This window comes from Hydra vulgaris, chromosome 05 (genome assembly GCF_038396675.1).
Source record: "Hydra vulgaris chromosome 05, alternate assembly HydraT2T_AEP".
Classification (NCBI taxonomy): domain Eukaryota; kingdom Metazoa; phylum Cnidaria; class Hydrozoa; order Anthoathecata; family Hydridae; genus Hydra; species Hydra vulgaris.
The window spans coordinates 32,887,072-32,905,242 of NC_088924.1; the positions used below are offsets into that span (position 1 = coordinate 32,887,072).

Sequence of the window (18,171 nt, forward strand, 5' to 3'; positions counted from 1 at the left end):
GCTAAATTTTTTGACACAAAATGTTTTTTAATTCAATGTTTTAAAAACTTTTCCGCGACAAATTTTGTAGATATCTATGTCCCGAAGATATTTTTAGAAATCTATTGTCTGGATCAATAACATTCTCAAGACATATAAGGATATCAAAAACAAAGTGTTTTTGAGTTAAAGATTCAAAAACATTCTGAACCACAGGTTTTTACCACCATATTCATAAGAATAAATTATTTCTATATATAAATACTTCTTGTAACTACGCTACAACTAAACATTATCTTTCGGTCCTCAACAAAAATTTCCGTATGTCCCTCTCTGGAATACGTTGGCAAACGTTTCGGCAGCAGAAAGTTTATCGCGGGTAATTTTTCTAAATATTTTAAATCAACCGGCGTAAATTACAATTATACCGGTGAAAATTACCGCTGGTAGAATCTTACGCCGGTAAAACCCCAGATATTTAAAATCGACGATTCAGATGTGTTGTGAAAGCTTTTAGTTTTTTCAGTTGTTTTCAGTTTTTTTGCTTCAGCAATTCAGATGTGTTGTTATAGCTTATAGTTAATCCGTCTAGTCGGAATCACGTGACTGTATCAGGAATTCAAAAGTAACCATATTGAATTAAGGGAAAACAAACTATTCTTCCTTATATGCGAAGTGAAGATTTATTTAACAATCCATCCAGTCGGCGCAACGTCACTCCGAATTAAAAAAGACTGTTTTAAAATTAACCATCTTAAAATAAATTTTTTGAGCGGCATAAATTACACCGCTCAAAGTATTGTAATTTTGTTGCTGTTTTGAACCGGCGTATACAAATACTACAATGTAGTATTACTACATCGCACCACACCAGACTACACCGGACTACACCGGAGTATAAAAACCGTATCATTAGAAGAAATAATGTGTAATCAAACTTGTAATGAAAATTCATAAGAAAAAAATAAATGAAATTCGAAAAACTGAAAGTTTTCGCAACTTTAACGAAAACTAATAAACCTTACAACAGGAACAACTCACGAGTGTTAATACGTTTTTTAGATGCAGAAAAAGCCTTTAATAGCTACAACTGGGATACGTTATTTAAGAAATTTTTCTTTGGTAAAGGTTTGCTTTGTATAGTTAACACTATCGCTTCATTATATAAAAATAGTAGTGTAACAATATCATACAAATTCATACCAAGGTTGTAAATCAAATTTCTTTTATTTAAATTAAGGAGTATGACAAAGATCAATTTATCCCCTTTTCTAACATTTATTCCCAAACTAGTCTTGAAACAGTCAAAAATAAGGTCGGCACATCTATGTAGTTTAACATGCGTAGCAGTATATGCTGATAATATTATACTTTTGAGCTCTACACTCCTTGCCCTCTAAACGCTGATTAAAAAAATCCAATATTTACGGAAATTTAAACGGAAATAAAACTAAATGTTAACAAAAACCGATTTTTTACATTTAAGTAAAAGAATAGAAAACATTCAACTATGAGAATTTTTAAGGTGAGAATGTTTAAGATTCTATAGGTAAGTTGAACAGTTAATTTGTTATTATGATATGCTAAAATATTTCCTATCTTTAGCTTAATATTGAACTCTGGTAAATTAAAAAGGTATAAAAAAATGGTTAACAAGTTATATTAAATTTATAAATGTATACAAAAATAACAATTGCATAGATTAAATCGAAAATTAGGAATTTATAAGTTTTAAGATTACTTTAACGTTAAAATAATTTTTTTTAACTTTACCTTTTGTAAAGTTTTATGTTTTATTTCGTATAAGTTTCAAGACTTTTAACTATTATAATTGCTTAATGACAATTATATTATTAATTTAGTTTTTCTTAATTTTGAATTTAGTCTTTGCATTTGATATTTTTGTATATATTTATAAACTTAATATAATCTGGTTATTAATCTGTTAAAAATTAAGGCGAGACGCGGTTGGTTAACCACGTCTCGCAATAATTTTTATGCAATATTAATTTTATGCAATATTAATATATATTTTATACATAATTGTTCCCTAGGACCAGTTTAACCAATTGTTCTGTTAAGTATCAGGTATCCTGCTGCATGTGAAAAAAAGACCCTGTCTTAGTTTTAGGTAGCTGTCTCATTCCAAATGATGACTTAAAGACAGACAAATTATTTGAAGTCAACTTGTTTACCATATGGGCTTTTAAAAACCAGGATTCAAAGCATATAAAAAAAAATAATGCTGCTATCTTTACTATCTTCTTCTCTTCCTCGTTCATCACATGGGCTACCATCTTAGTCATCCTTAGGGTCAGCAGGTATGGAGCATCTACCACGAACCTTAAGAATAAATTATCATTATTAAATATATAAAAACTATTGATAATATACTTTAACTATACCTGGCTTCACGATAGGCTCCAGGTTGATAAAAATGAAACTCTGGTATATCTCTTCCTTCATAGAAGATAACTTGTTCACAGAGCTTTTTGAAGTTTGTACTTTCTTTGCAACATTCCAAAGGAGGTCTTAAAGTTTTGCAATTTTTAAAAACTCTTAAGCCTCTCTTGGAATGTTGTGCAGGGATGATCCAACCTATGGTTTATTCCAATCAAACCCAATGATCTCCTCCATATTGATGCTTTTTTGGGTTTTCTGCAGTCTTATATATAGTGCTCTTCTGGAATCTTAAGTTTTCTCACCAGTAAGAGCTTTCATAAAATGAGAGATGTGTAACTCCAACGTGTGTCACCTGCAGAGAAACAAGAGAAAGAGAATGTTGAGAATATTTATGAAAAATGTAATGGTAATGACGCCAAGAATCACTCCAGTGTTGGAAGCGCCAACAAATACTTCAGTGTAAGAAGCAGCGTTATAACTACATATCGCAATATCTGAAAAAAAAAGATCTGGTCAACAATTTCGAAAAACTCTAAGAGAGTTTTAAGATTACACTTGCCTGGTGTAATCTTAAATCTCCAAAGAAGATATCATGTGTGTCATCTGTATCTGATGAAGTAGTACTAACAGAAATTCTTTAAACAGTAACAATAATATTTAGATTCTCCTCAATCTCTTTGATATTTTTGCTGTCGAAGTGCAGGACAAGTCTTTTTCCCCTCAAAGTTTCCATTACACCTTATCTGATTTGGTCTCCTTATAATTTAAATAACTTTATCATTTGTGTAATTAAATCTTTATTATCCTATTATTTTGTTCAACAAGTTATTTACTTCATCTATTACTATTACTCATACTTCATTCTTAAGATCTTTAATCTTCTTTCAATGAAAATCAAAATGATGAGTTCTCTAAAAATCTTGCTCAACGCATCTATTACAAGTGCAGTGACACATCTATGGTTAGGATCTTTGCATAATCCACCCTTGCAGATAAGATCTTAGCTTAGAAACCTTTGAGAGCAGGCTAAAAAAGGCTTAGTATATTTAAACTTCAAAGACCTAGGATTAGTCTGTACCTTTTTCTTTTCTCCTTTATTTGTGGCTTTCTTGCGAAGACGACCCATTTTAGAAAATAATATGAAAAAATTAACTATATAACATACATTCTTTTATTCATTTCATTATTATAAAATTTTCAAAAACGTGTGAACAAAAATAATTAAATTTACCTTTTTAATTGATCAACAGCGATACAAGTTGACATGCTTTTTTTAATAAGTATAATGCATATAAACTTATCAAGGTTCAGATTTTATTAAAAATAAAATAAGCAAACGATAAGTATATTGTTGAGTCTTACTCTAAAATAGACATGTTTTGCTTAATTTGAGCACAATTCTATTAATACTGGAATATTAATAATTCTATTAATACATTCAAACGAGCACTCTCGTGCTCGTTTGAATGTGTTGTATCGTATTTTTTTTTTTTTGTAAGCCAAAAATATATGTGTCAGAATAGAAAAATGTTTTCTTACAAGACATAAAAGAAACCCTACGTTTTCGTAGGTTGAAGAATGTTTATGAGCCTCTTGTAACTTTTTTGCATACCCGAATAATAAATTTTATTTAATTATATTATGATTATTCAACTTTGACCAATAATTTTATTATTTGGCATAGGTATAAGCAATAAGTTCCATGATAAAAATTTCCTTACTAACAAATCCAAAATTAAAATAATTTTTTTCAAAAAATTTTATTTCAAGACGCAAGTTTTACAAATATCAATTTTTGACTACTGATTATTTTCTCCGTTGATTTTTAAACTTAAGGGACTTCAGAGAATGGGAAACCTTTAGAGGTATCCTGGTGGGGAGTAAGTATGTTTTTGGGACACCCTTTTGTAAATTAAAAAAAAAATCTTATTTCTGGTTATTTGTCCGTCAGGTCTTATAAATGTCAACTTTAAATAATGTTTTTAGAAGTCATTGCAACAAAAAATAATGTAGCTTTACGCGTGGATAAAAGTTACGAAAAATTATTTTTAAATGAAATTTTGTTGCATATATATTTTAGGAGCCCGTTGTACGTCTTAAGGATTTCCTAACTCCCCATCCCTCATTTTGAATTGCCTCTGGTCCGGTGTTGTCCGGCGTAGTATTTGTAAACACGGTTTTCCCGAAACTATTTCATACAACGACTTTGATACAGCGTCCAAAAATTTGTGGACATGCCTGTCCACAAGTTTTTGGATGCTGCTGAATATAAAAGGATTTATAAAGTTTTGCAATACAAAAAGGTTGCGTTTAATTGAAATATAAAACTTAATAAACGATATTGTTTAAAATATAACGTGAATAGAAAAAGCATTAAAATGTGTGAAATCATAATCTTATTTAGTTTGCATTTTTGATCCTAAATTGCCTAAAGTGGGTAGGCTACCTAATGCATATCAAGCCACAATAAAGTTTATGAAAAATTAAAAAAAGCTTTCTCAGAAGCATTGAAACTAATGGCAGGAACTACCATTAAAGGAATTTTAGAGCAAGTTTACACTGAAGCGTATCTAAGTAGGAAAGCTGTTGCAAGAATCTTATAAGGTCATGTTGTAAGTTTTTTAGTTGACAATGCGAAACTAGATATATTCTAACCTGAACGTATAAAAAGGCGATGCAAAATGGAAGATTTAAACAAAATTTATACATACAGACATACAGATGCTTTCAAAAATATTGAATGTGCCTTTTTTATTTATACAGAAAAAAAAGTAAACCTTGAACATATAATATATAGTTATTATAAACTGTTTTTAAATTGAAGAGAGCCTTTTACTGGTATTTTCAACTTCTAACAATTACAAAAATAATAAGTTTGTTTGCTGCATCATTTAAAATGTCAAATATGACTAGTTTGTCGTGAAATAACTAGTTTGTTGTAAGAAATTCGTTTGATATGGATAATGACAATCTATATTCATTATTTTCTGATGTTATGTCCGTCAAGTCATAAAATCCATAATAACCATAACATATAATATTTACGAGTCACATTACGAGGTTGATGACTCAACCTCGTAATGTGACTCGTAAATAGGTAGCAAAAGGAAGACTATTTTCAAAAATTACAGCACAAATCTCCTGCGAATATTGTTATTGCGGTTGTCACTATTAAGTCAGAAAAGTTACCAACCACAGATTGTACTATTTATTTTTATGGTCTTCGAGTTCATTTCCATGATGTTAAATGGAAAATATTAAATGAACCATTAAACACAGATCCTAAACGACAGAGATCAAATTGAAAATGTCTTATTCCGATCCTCAACAAATAAGCAAGTAGCACCATCTACTTAAAGTGAATCGCTGCGTTTGTAAAACTTTTTCTAGAAATATGTGCAAAACTGTTCTTGCAAAAATATATATTTTTGCAAGATTAATATATATATATATATATATATATATATATATATATATATATATATATATATATATATATATATATATATATATAAATATATAAGAAGGAAGCAGTAGTAGTGGTAGTATATATATATATATTTTTCCATGCTTTATATAAGGTTACTTTCTATATATATACAGCGGAGAAAATAGAATTAGCCTCACCTTTATTTTTTGTTCTAATTTAACAAAAATTGCAGGTAAACAATTATGAAATCTACTTTATTTCTTGTTACTTCTACTACAACTAAAAAGTTTATAAATTGGTATGCTTAATTAATTCCAAATGGAAAAAAAAATTAAAAATATTCAATTTGTGGAGAAAATAGAATTAGCCTCATTAGCGTTATATACAAAAAATAAAGAAAATATTTTGTTTTTTTGCTCATTTAGTATTTAGTATAGCTTCCTGAATTTTTAATGACTTCAAATATGCGGTTTGACATACTAGTCACAAGATTTTGGATAGTTTCTATAGATATTTCATTCCAAGCTTCTCTGATACGAGTTTTCAGCTCCAAAGTGCATTCAAATTGCTTACCATTTTCATAAACCTTTCTAGAAAGTATTCCCCATAGATTTTCAATTGGGTTAAGGTCTGGACTACGTGCTGGCCATTCCATTACGTGAATATTTTTTTCTCTAAACCAAGCTTTTGTAAGCTTTGAATTATGGATAGTAGCATTATCTTGTTGGAAAGTGAAAGTTTCACCCATCAATTCCTCACCATGTTCAAGTAAACTTATTTCTAATAAGTCAATGTAGTCCTGTGAATTCATTTTTGTTGAAATCCATGCCAGTGGAAGTTTTCCAGCAAAGGAAAAAGCCCCCCAAACCATAACATTTCCACCCCCAAAGTTACGACTCATCCGAGTTTCTTTCTCTTTTTGAAGATCGTGCCAGTAATATTGATAGCCATCAGGACCATCTAGATTGAACTTTTTTTCATCACTGAAGAGAACTTGATGCCACTCTTCTTGCCAAGACATGTGTTCTTTCGCAAATTGTAATCTAACTTTTTTATGACGAGCAGTAAGTTTTGGTTTTGGTTTACGCTTTTTCCAAACTGTGTTTGGATCTTCATGTAAGATTTGTCTCACACGTTGAACAGATACAGGTAATTGTAAATCAGCACGAATTTGAGATGCAGTCATGTGCTGAGCAGCAGCACGACGTACAATAACTCGTTTAGTACGATTATCAATTTTACGTTTGCCACCACTTCCCTTATAGGCTCCATAATTAACGCCAATCTTGAAGTAATTGTTAACCACTTTTGGAGATCTTTTAATTTTCTTTGCAATTTCCCGATTAGATAAGCCTGTATCTTTGTATGCTTTGATTACTGCTAATTCTTCATTCGTTAAACGCTTACCACGTCCCATTTCAAATAAAGGTATCAAAAACCAAATGTTAAAAACTTTATGACCACTGATTTCACAGTCTTTGTTTAACTTACAAATAATAATAAAAAACTAACTCACAAATGCGTATCACCAGATCAAAATATACAAGTAAACTGAAAATAATTATTGATGAGGCTAATTCTATTTGTTACCGCAAATATCAAGTATTATACATTTTATGGTTTTATCAAATGTTCCGCAATTTAATTATGCTATATTATAATCTAAAAAGTTGTTGTTTGTAACAGTAATTATATGTGTGTGGATACAAAAGTTGTACCGCACAAACTTGTTTACAGATTTACAAAATATTGGATCAGCACATGGTGAGGCTAATTCTATTTTCTCCGCTGTATATGTTTGTGTGCCACAAAATTTGAAATCAATTTTTGAAAGCTTTTTTCTCAACCAATTTTGCTCAAATTTTGCACACTTAATCATTTTCGATGACAATACAAGGAAATGGAAAAATTTGACCAAAAAAAGTTAATTAAGTTAACAAAAATTTAATTTGTATTTTCCCATACATTTTATTTATTTGATATGAATTGCGTATTACGTCACAAAAATCATCGATTTGCAAATTATTTGCAGTTTCGAAGACATTAAAGCGCAGCGATTCAAAACCTATTGTTTTAAGTTATTAAGTAATAAGTCTTAAGTTATTAAGTTAAAAACCTATTGTTTTAAGTTATTAAGTTAATAAGTCTTAAGTTATTAAGTTAAAAAACAAAAATTTAGTAAAAACAGTCATTTTTAAATTAAAAAAAAAAAAAGAAACAGTAATTTTTCCTTCTACAAAAGCAGAGCAAGATAACGATTGACAGACGACTTAAAAGGTTGCAAATTATGTGAATTAGAAAAGCAAGATGAAGGAATCGAATTCCGAAGAACTGATGTTCAAGGAAAAAAACTAGACAATTAAGAGTTTTTGAAGCACTTAGGAATAATCACAGTAAAGGCATAAGAATTAATTGAGTGACGAGTAACACGAAATTTTATTAGATAGCACAAGAGACACAAGCTCTTTAGAGCAGTGCCTATTATAGTAATTGAAGAAAAGAGAAAGAGAAGCAACATTACGACGATATGATAATGGTTGGAGGTTGGCTGCAAAAGCAGGTCCAACTATGTTTAAAGTGCCTTTTTGCACCTTGTCTAAAAGGGAAAGAGCATCTTTGGAAGATCCGTCCCAGATATAGCAACAATATTCTATACAAGAACGGATTTAAGATTTAAAGAGATAAAGGTAGAAGTAGGAGTAGGAAAGTGTTTAGCACAAAAAAGAGATGTAACCTAGCAGATATTAACTTTGCAATCAATTTGATATATGGTTTCTAAGAAAGATTGGAAGTAAGAGTTAATCCTAAAAGATGAAGGGTAGATGACTCATCAAGTACATAACCCTTCATAAAGAAAGGAAGATCTGGATTATTACAATAACGGTTGTTTTAAAAAGGGAATTAAAGGTCACCAGCCACTGTAAGCCCCTTGCTGTAGTAGGAGTGAGATCCTTTTCAAGCTCAAATGTCCCCTCCAAGCAATCAGAGAGTGATAGCTTCTCATCAAGAAAAGAATAAACGGTAGTATCATCAAAGAACAATGCTACCTTGAATATGAGAATATCAGGGAGATTTTCAATGTAAATTAAAAAGAGTATAGGGCCAAGGATTGAACCTTGAGGAACCCCTGAAGTTACAGCATATGAAGAAGAGTGCCGTTCATCGAGGACAAATTTTATACTACAATTGGTGTGGAAAGATTCAATAACCTTAAAGATGAAATAAAGATTCACCGTAAGAAGAAAGCTTATGAAGAAGACCAGGATGCCAAACTTTATTAAAAGCTTTAGAATTGGTGAGACTAATAGCATTAATCTTTCCACATCTACCAAATCCACAATAAAACCTATCGGTTATTACTGTTAACAAATCAGTAGTAGAACAAAACGACCGAAATCCATATTGATGATCAGAAAGTTTATTAACTCAAGACTCAAAAACCTTGTTATAATAGGAAGAAGACTAATGGGACGGTAGTAAGAAAAGTCAGGTCGCTCTCAAGAATTTTTGAAATTAGGGATAACAGATGCCGCTTTCCAGCAGGCTATATAACTCTATAAGCGCTTGTTAAATAGTTTTGAAAGTATAGACGACAGTTCCGGAAAACACTTCTGCAAGACTATAAGCAATGGATCAACCTGTTTGTTGGCAATATCTGGTACAATGATACAATTAGTGGAATCAAGAGATGATATTGAGGAAAAACTCTTAGCAAACAGTTAGGTGAGGTGACAAAATCTGAGCCATACAAGATAGGTGGAATAACAGATTTGTCTTTATTATTGATACTGTTAAAGATTCTCCTGAACTCACGAGAGCTTCTTTTTTGAGATGAAATACGAGATTTAATAACTTGAAAATAGCGAGCTTTGACGTTAGACAAAAACTTTTTAAAATGGTTTCTAACAGTAGTAAACAGACGTCTGTTTTCTGGAGAGTTGTTTTGCTGATAGATATGTAAATAATGGTTTCAATTAGAAATTGCAGCAGCACAATTTGAGGAAAACCATGGAAAAGATTGAGGCTTGAATTGGAATTGTTGAGAGGGAAAAAAAGATTCTATGCCAGCCTGAATCCAAGAAGTTATGTAAGAAGCACATCTATCAGCAGAAAGACGAAAGATTTTGCCCAAGGTTATCGCGAAGAAAATCACGGAAAGTGTCCCAGTCAGCTTCAAGGTAGTTGCAAGAGATTCGATGATAGGGGGATTCTGATGATGAAGAAGAATGAGATAATAGTTTTAGAAAGATAAAAACGTGATCAGAAGCATCTAAAGGTGAATGTGGAGAAACTGAGCACTGACTAGGATCAGAAGCAAGACATAAGTCGAGTAAAGAAGGTAAATGATTCGGGTTGTCTGGAAAGCGAGTCAGAAAGTTGACTATTTGAGTTAGAGATTGAGAAAGGCAAAAGTTGTGGGCCTTAACGCCTACAGAGTCACGGACAGTATAGCCAAGCCATTCAGTGTGATGAGCATTTACCAACATAAACGATATTGGATGATGGATAAAGAGAGAGAGAACTTGGTTAATTTGATCAGAAATAACATCAAAAAGAGTGCAGTCTTGAGGTGAAAGAGAGCGATATAGAACAAAGAGAAAGACGATAGAGTGGTGCTAAACGAAATTACATAAAAGAATAGCCTGTGGATTCAAACCTAGTTTTCTGACATATGGGTGAATTTTTACAAGTGTAAATACCCAGGCCAAGTATGTGACTATTGGAGTCTTTACGAATAAAATGAAGATAACGATCAACGCTAAGATCACAAGATGAGACAGCCGAACTTAAATTAGTCTCACAGAGAGCAAGTAGCTCTGGTGAACTTTGCAAGAGATAAGACTCATCAGAAGAAAAGTTACTCCAAAAACCACGATTATTAGTAAATGATGGGTTCAGAGAACTTGGTGGTTACGATGGTTTTTTGTGTTTTATAGTTTTTGGTACTTTATTCATTTTTAACTTTGTTAAAGAACTTGACTCAAAGCATAGATAGTACTCAATACACTATTTAATATTCCAAGCAATTGCCTCATTACTTTTTATAAACTCTAAGTTGTAATAAAGGGCTCATAATGTGGCTTCAACAATGCACATTAAAAGTACAAATAGGGACACCGTTCTTGCGCAACATGGCACTGTTGATGAAGAAGGGGTGCAAGGCTGATCAACAGATAAGACATGTACTAGAAAAAATCTGCGCGAACATTTTAAAGGATATTTACTTAACTATTGTATTTCGATATTGAATATTATATATATTTTGAAAGTACATATATTAACATTATTAAATTTCACTTTAAAAGTTTGTGAAGTTTTGTACGTAAGAACGCACGCACTTTGCGTTTTAGATTCGACATCAGCTTTTGCACAGTCTTCGGCTGGACTTTCTTGGTAGCTCTAATTCATTTATTTTTGAAGTTTTAAATGTTTTTGGTTTCTTTTACATTGAACCTTAGTTTTCTTTTGACAAGAGCCCAATATCTTTCGATAGGACGTTGTTCGGGACATTTTGGTGGATTGCAGTGTTTTTCAACGAAATCTACTTTATGTTCTCAAAGTCAGTTTAAAGTTGTCCCAGAGTAGTTACATAAAGCTAAACGGGGCCAAAATAACGGGTTACCCGTGTGTGTTCTTAAAAACGGCAAAACACGTTTCTTGAGGCATTATTTTATGTATATTTTGGTGTTAATTGTTCCCGTAGTCACAAAACAAGAGCTTCTTTTACCACATTCACAAATTGCTTGCCAAACCAAGACTTTTTTTAGCGAGTTTTTGCATTTTAATGCGTTTATAATTCGAATTCAGTTTCTTGCAATTAATTGCTGAATAATATTTTTGTCCTGGAATAGATCGGAAATATGCAGCACAATAAGTTTTATCGTCAATAATCAAACAAGATTTTTTGGCATTTAATTTTTTATAAAGCAGCTTTGAACAATGAACTACGACATTTTTTTGCTATTCTTCACGACGATGAACGTTTTTCTTTTTATGTGATTTACTTCTCTTTACTCTACTTGTTATAAATTTATTCGCTAAAGTTCGAACAAAAATCTTCGGTTTTCTGTCTAAATCATCTTTCACTTTTTTACCAAGATCTCGTCTAACAAAACATTTTTTTCTTCCACTTCCTGATTTTCTTTTGATTGTATCAGTGTCCTTAAATTTTTTCACAAGGCTCTTCACTGCTTTCAAAGCAATCTGCAACTCTTTAGAAATTGTTATGTTTGATACACTAGGATTTTCAACCAGAAAATGCAAAAATTTTTCTCGCTTTTCATCTTGATTTGATAGCATTTCAATTAAAACTAATTGTTTTGATAACAGAGTTGTTTAAATTTTAAATAACACTAATACAATGACATTTTAAAACAATTAGCTATTTAAAATGATGCACGGTTTCCGTAAACACCACATCAATACACGCGCAGATTTTTTCTGGTACATGTCTTAGAATCTGTTTACCCCTTAAATAATGTATATTATTATTATATATATATATATATATATATATATATATATATATATATATATATATATATATATATATATATATATATATATATATATATATATATATATACCTTTTATATAATACTACTTATATAATATATATAATATAATACCCCTTATACAATATATACCCCATATAATATACAGTCGCGAGCAGTGAATTGGACACAGCAGTAAATTTCTATGTTTTTATTTCTTTGTACCTGAATTTAAATAAGTTTTAATAATTTGTATTATTATTTGAAATATATTGTAGTATTTTCTCCTCTTAGTTATGGATTAGTTATGAAATAAAAAATACAGAATATGTAACCATTGAATTACGAGACGAAAAGATAAAAAGTAACCAAAATTACTGTGAAAATGTACAATTCACTACTCGCGACTTTATATATATATATATATATATATATATATATATATATATATATATATATATATATATATATATATATATATATATATATATATATATATATATATATATTCTTATCTATCTATCCTGTTACAGAGATTTTGTTTGTTTTATTTTTCTATAAAAGCAAATGAAAAAAAGTTACCATTCCTTTCTCTCTCAAGTTGAGTTTTTGATATCTAAATGGGATGATATAAAATGGGATGATATAAAATGGGATGATATAAAATGGGATGATATAAAATGGGATGATATAAAATAGGATGATATAAAATGGGATGATATAAAATGGGATGATATCTAAATGAGATGATATAAAATGGGATGATATAAAATGGAATGATATAAAAACTATTTAAAATTTTTTAATCTACTTAGTCATGCTAATTTTTTTTGTATAAATTTAACCTAGTGAGTGAGTTAAGTTAGTGAGTCTTGTTAAGTTCTGGCACAAAGTCTAGTTTTTTTGTCTTGAATACGTGGAAGAGGTCCCTAATCATGCATTTTTAAATCTATCCATTGTATGGCAAATGTTTCTGAAAACTAGTAACAGGGATGCACAAAATAATATAAATACCCTTAAAATGTAAACATTATAGAAAGTGTTGATTGTTTTATTCATATAAAACACAAAAAAAAAGAAAATAGCCATCATAGTGCTCTTATTTTAGGAATTCCATAATTCCTAGGCATTCGTAGCTAGTTTTGAAAAATGGCCTGGGATTTGAATTCCTGCTTGATACTTTCTGGGTAGGCTTCCCAGTTTTGGCTTCTATTAACTCCTTAAAACCTGATTCGTTGATATTGTTTTAAAAAAAAACAACATTTCACAAAAACTTTACCGCTGAACAAAAAATTTGAAAAACTCAAAGTAAAAAGCAACGAGAATGAGCATTATTTTGATGAAGAAATTTCAAAAAGAACATTGAATACATTGCATGGTTTATATTATATCACAATAAGAAAATTGCAGTTATTCTATTAGTCGTATTTTCAAAAGTTCTTGTTCAACTTTAGATAAAGGTAACAATAAGATGATAGGAAAGTCTAGATTAACGCATTTAATAATATAGTCGTTTAAATAATATAGTAAATTAATCGAACTAGTTAAAAAATTTTCCATAAAGTACACATGTCACTTTTTCAAGTATTTAAATCAGATATAACACATCTGAAAATATTTAAAACATAGGAAAATGTTGATATTTTTAAAAGTTAATTTTTCTTTCACTTCGTTATAAGTAAATGAAAAAGTCTGTAATTTAAACAATTTAATTGGTGGTGAAGTAGCGCTTTGGGTTTTTTTTAGGTAACGAATTTGGTCTGCAACCAAATATTTTTTACTGATAGCGCTTTCGCAACTTCTGTACCAAATGGATAGTCCGCATGTAGTGAAGTTGCGGAATAGTGTACCGAGTCGCGTTACCGTCCAACTCATATATATATATATATATATATATATATATATATATATATATATATATATATATATATATATATATATATATATATATATATATATATATATATACACACACACACATATATATATATATATATACATGTGTGTATATATATATATATATATATATATATATATATATATATATATATATATATATATATATATATATATATATATATATATATATATATATATATATATATATATATATGTGTCGAAAGCTACTCCAGTCGCGTTGGCGGTGGCTTCAGTTGCGGACGTGTTTATCTGAAGTGTTTGTTTATTTAGCAGTTTTACAGTACATATGACGCATTTAACTGTTTATTTCGTGTGCAACGTTTATAAATAATAATAAGTTTGAACACTTTAAGCATGGGTAAAAAAGCCGATCTTACACCACGCAAAAAAGCTGAAATAAAGGCCTTTGTGAATGCTAAAGTACTTTCAAATCGCGAAATATCACGAAGATTGGAGATATCTGAAGCTAGTATACTACGCATAAAATAGAAAATTGAGTCAGGGGAAGAATTGATCCCAAAACAAAAGAAAAAATGCAACAGAAGGCCTATTTTCACTCCAAGGGCAGAAAGATCTTTAAAGAAAATTCGCATTGAAAACAGATTTGCTACCACAAAACTGATAACATCGCAACTCCAAGGTGTTAATGTGAATGCTTCTGAACGCACTGTTCAAAGAAAATTAATAGATTTAGATTTTAAGGCCTGGCGCCCTGCCAGGAAGCCCAAGTTAACACCTGCAATAAAAGCAAAATATTTGACAGGTCTGCTTCAGTGATGAAAACACATTTGAAATTTTGCAGAACAAAGCTCAGTTTGTGCGTCGTCATCACGAAGAAAAATTTTATCCTGGCTGTGTTGTTCAGACTGTGAAGCACCCACAAAAGTGATGATTTGGTCAGTCATCTGCAGCAAAGGCACTGGACGTCTGTACGTAGTAAATGGTATGATGAAGCAAGACCAGTACAAAAATGTCTTGCAAAATTGGTTGATTCTGCAGCTCCAAGAATGGTTTCCAAATGGGGAAACATTCACTTTTATGCAAGATGGAGCTCCCTGCCATACAGCTCGATCTGTCAAAGCTTTTTTGGCAGAGCAAAATATTCCTCTGTTGGATTGGCCGGGTAATAGCCCGGATCTGAACCCCATAGAAAATGTTTGGGAGTTGATGAAAAGAGAAATGGCTAAAGATGTCATTACAAACAAACCTCAACTCATAGAAAGAATAATTTACGTCTGGAATTATCATCCTCAAATGTAGGAGATGGTACAGTCCTGCATTGACAGGATGCCGCGCAGAATTAAAGCTCTTCTAGCGGCTAAAGGTGGCTCAACAAAATATTGACATTTAAGTATATTTATGTCCGTTTTCTTTAAAGAGTCAATAAATACATATTGTTCTTTCATAATAATGTTTTATTTGTAATATAATATAGATAATCAAATGGATAAGCAAAAAACATATATTGCACCTGGTAAATACACAATTCCTGTATGGTATCACAAGATAATTTCCATTTTTTTATAAAATTTTCAAGTACGTCTAATAATTTTGCCAGGGACTGTATATATATATATATATATATATATATATATATATATATATATATGTATATATATATATATATATATATATATATATATATATATATATATATATATATTTACATATGCTACCCACAAAAAGTGTTCTATACAAAAAAATAATACTAGATTTAAAATTCTTTTAAATAAAAAAAATATTTTTAAGGGTCTCTCATGATCATGAACATTTTTCTAATATTCAAATGAAGTGAAATTGTATTGAAGTTTAAAAACACAGACATATTCAAGGGTCTTGAAGACCCCTATAAAAAATTTATTATTTAAAAGACATTTGAATCTAGTACTAATTTTTTGTAGAGAGCACTTTTACTGAGTGGCGGACTTTTAAAAAAATATTGTCTATATATATATATATATATATATATTATATATATATATATATATATATATATATATATATATATATATATATATATATATATATATATATTAACAACTAATTGATTTACAACTTGATTGACCCAAATTAAATATTAGAAAAAAATTTTTTTATACTATTTATATACGAGTTGGTTTATTTAGTTATGTTTATTTGATAATTTGAAAATTTTTAAAATGTCAATAGTTTTGCAACACTACAAAAAGTTATAGGTCAAGTTACAGGTCAAGTTACAGGTCTTACTTTAATGTTTATTAGCAAAATTAGCAAAGTTTTAGAGGTGTCAAAACTGCCCATATTTTTGACCCTAAAATTGCACCAAAAGGGAATTTCTCAAGGCGCAGTTAATGAGACTTTTTTTAAATAAAAAAAATTTTTAACTTTATTTTTGTTTGGGTTAACTCGTAATTAAGTTCGAATATTTGTAAGTATTTATTGAATAAATCAGTATTCATCTTATCTATTTTGTATGTGCAACACAACCTAATTTTTCGAGAGTTTTTCCATAGTCTTTATTCGACTCAGACTTTATTACTTTTTCAAAAGATGAGCTTTGTTTTGTTTAATGTATTTCTTTAGATGTCAATCCATCGACTAGTTTTAATTATGAGTAGCACTTAACCTTAGTAAGGTATATTGATGATGTAGGATTGTAAATTTCATATTTTTATGGTTAAATAAATGAATTAAAAAAACAAAACGAAAAACTGTGTCTAACTTTGTATATATATATATATATATATATATATATATATATATATATATATATATATATATATATATATATATATATATATATATATATATATATATATATATGAGAGAGAGAAAGGTAGCTAAATAGATAGATAAACTTAGATATATATATATATCTTTTGATATATATATCAAAAGCGATATATATATATATATATATATATATATATATATATATATATATAAAAACCACATAAAGTTATTTCTTACTTTAGTATTGAACTCGTAGAATACTTTTTCCACATCCCTTACTATATCTTTTGGCAACGATTCACCATTTGGTAAGTTATATTTATCTTTTGCAAAAATGCATTCGTTTTTCGGCAAACTGTATTTCTCCATTGCAAAAAAATCATCTTCCATTGTTTAAAAAACTAGCTGTAACTCAAATCTTTTTTAATCTATATTCAAAAAAATATATTCAAAAAAATATATACATATAAAAGGTGCATTTTTTTTGATTAATAAAAACAATATTAATGTTTTTGTTGGATGTGTTGCTAATATATATTTTCGAGAACTGATTTATGAGATTTATGTTTACAAATAATAGACTATGATTATTTTGATTACATTCATATCTGATTTTAATGGATGCAAAATTTTAACGAATACTTGATATAATAGTTGAGAAGAAATCAAATACTTACGAAGAAATCTTGAAAACGAGTTCTTGCGTAATTTTAGTTTTGCGTAATTTCTAAAAGATCAGCTATCGAAAGATTTTTTTTCTTCGTTTTCTCAAAAGTGCATCTTCATTTTTAAAATCTGCATCATACCAGTTTTTCATTCACATCGACATTTTTAAAAATGATGAAATATGAAGTACTAGATGAATAGAAGCCATTTCTTTTTTACTTTGAAAAAATTCATTGAATGCATGAATAAAAACCACAGCAATATTTGCTCAATTTCATTTTTTTATAAATTTTAATTTTTTCATAGTCTTCAATTAATTTATTAATGCTCTTGAAGTTTATTTACGCTTGTAATTTTAAATTTTTCAAATAAAAATTTCGATTTAAATGTTCCATTCAAGAAACGCTGAACGTCAAAATGTTCCATGCAAGAAATACTGAATATTTAAATGTTCCATGCAAGAAATACTGAACATTTAAATGTTCCATGCAAGAAATACTGAACATTTAAATGTTCCATGCAAGAAATACTGAACATTTAAATGTTCCATGCAAGAAATACTGAATA

General features: G+C 29.4%; 1 protein-coding gene across 1 annotated transcript in view; it reads right to left on the reverse strand.

The window, feature by feature from the left end:
- The window catches only part of LOC100197868 (plastin-1), a 52,841-nt gene extending 35,047 nt beyond the window's left edge, over window positions 1-17,794 (reverse strand). The window contains exons 1-2 of the mRNA XM_065797946.1: window positions 17,616-17,794; window positions 17,176-17,366 (exon numbers count right to left, since the gene is read on the reverse strand). Coding sequence (XP_065654018.1) covers window positions 17,176-17,328 — 153 coding nt within the window. The 5' untranslated portion in view covers window positions 17,329-17,366; window positions 17,616-17,794. The remainder of the gene's footprint in view (window positions 1-17,175; window positions 17,367-17,615) is intronic.
- Window positions 17,795-18,171: the final 377 nt, after the last annotated feature.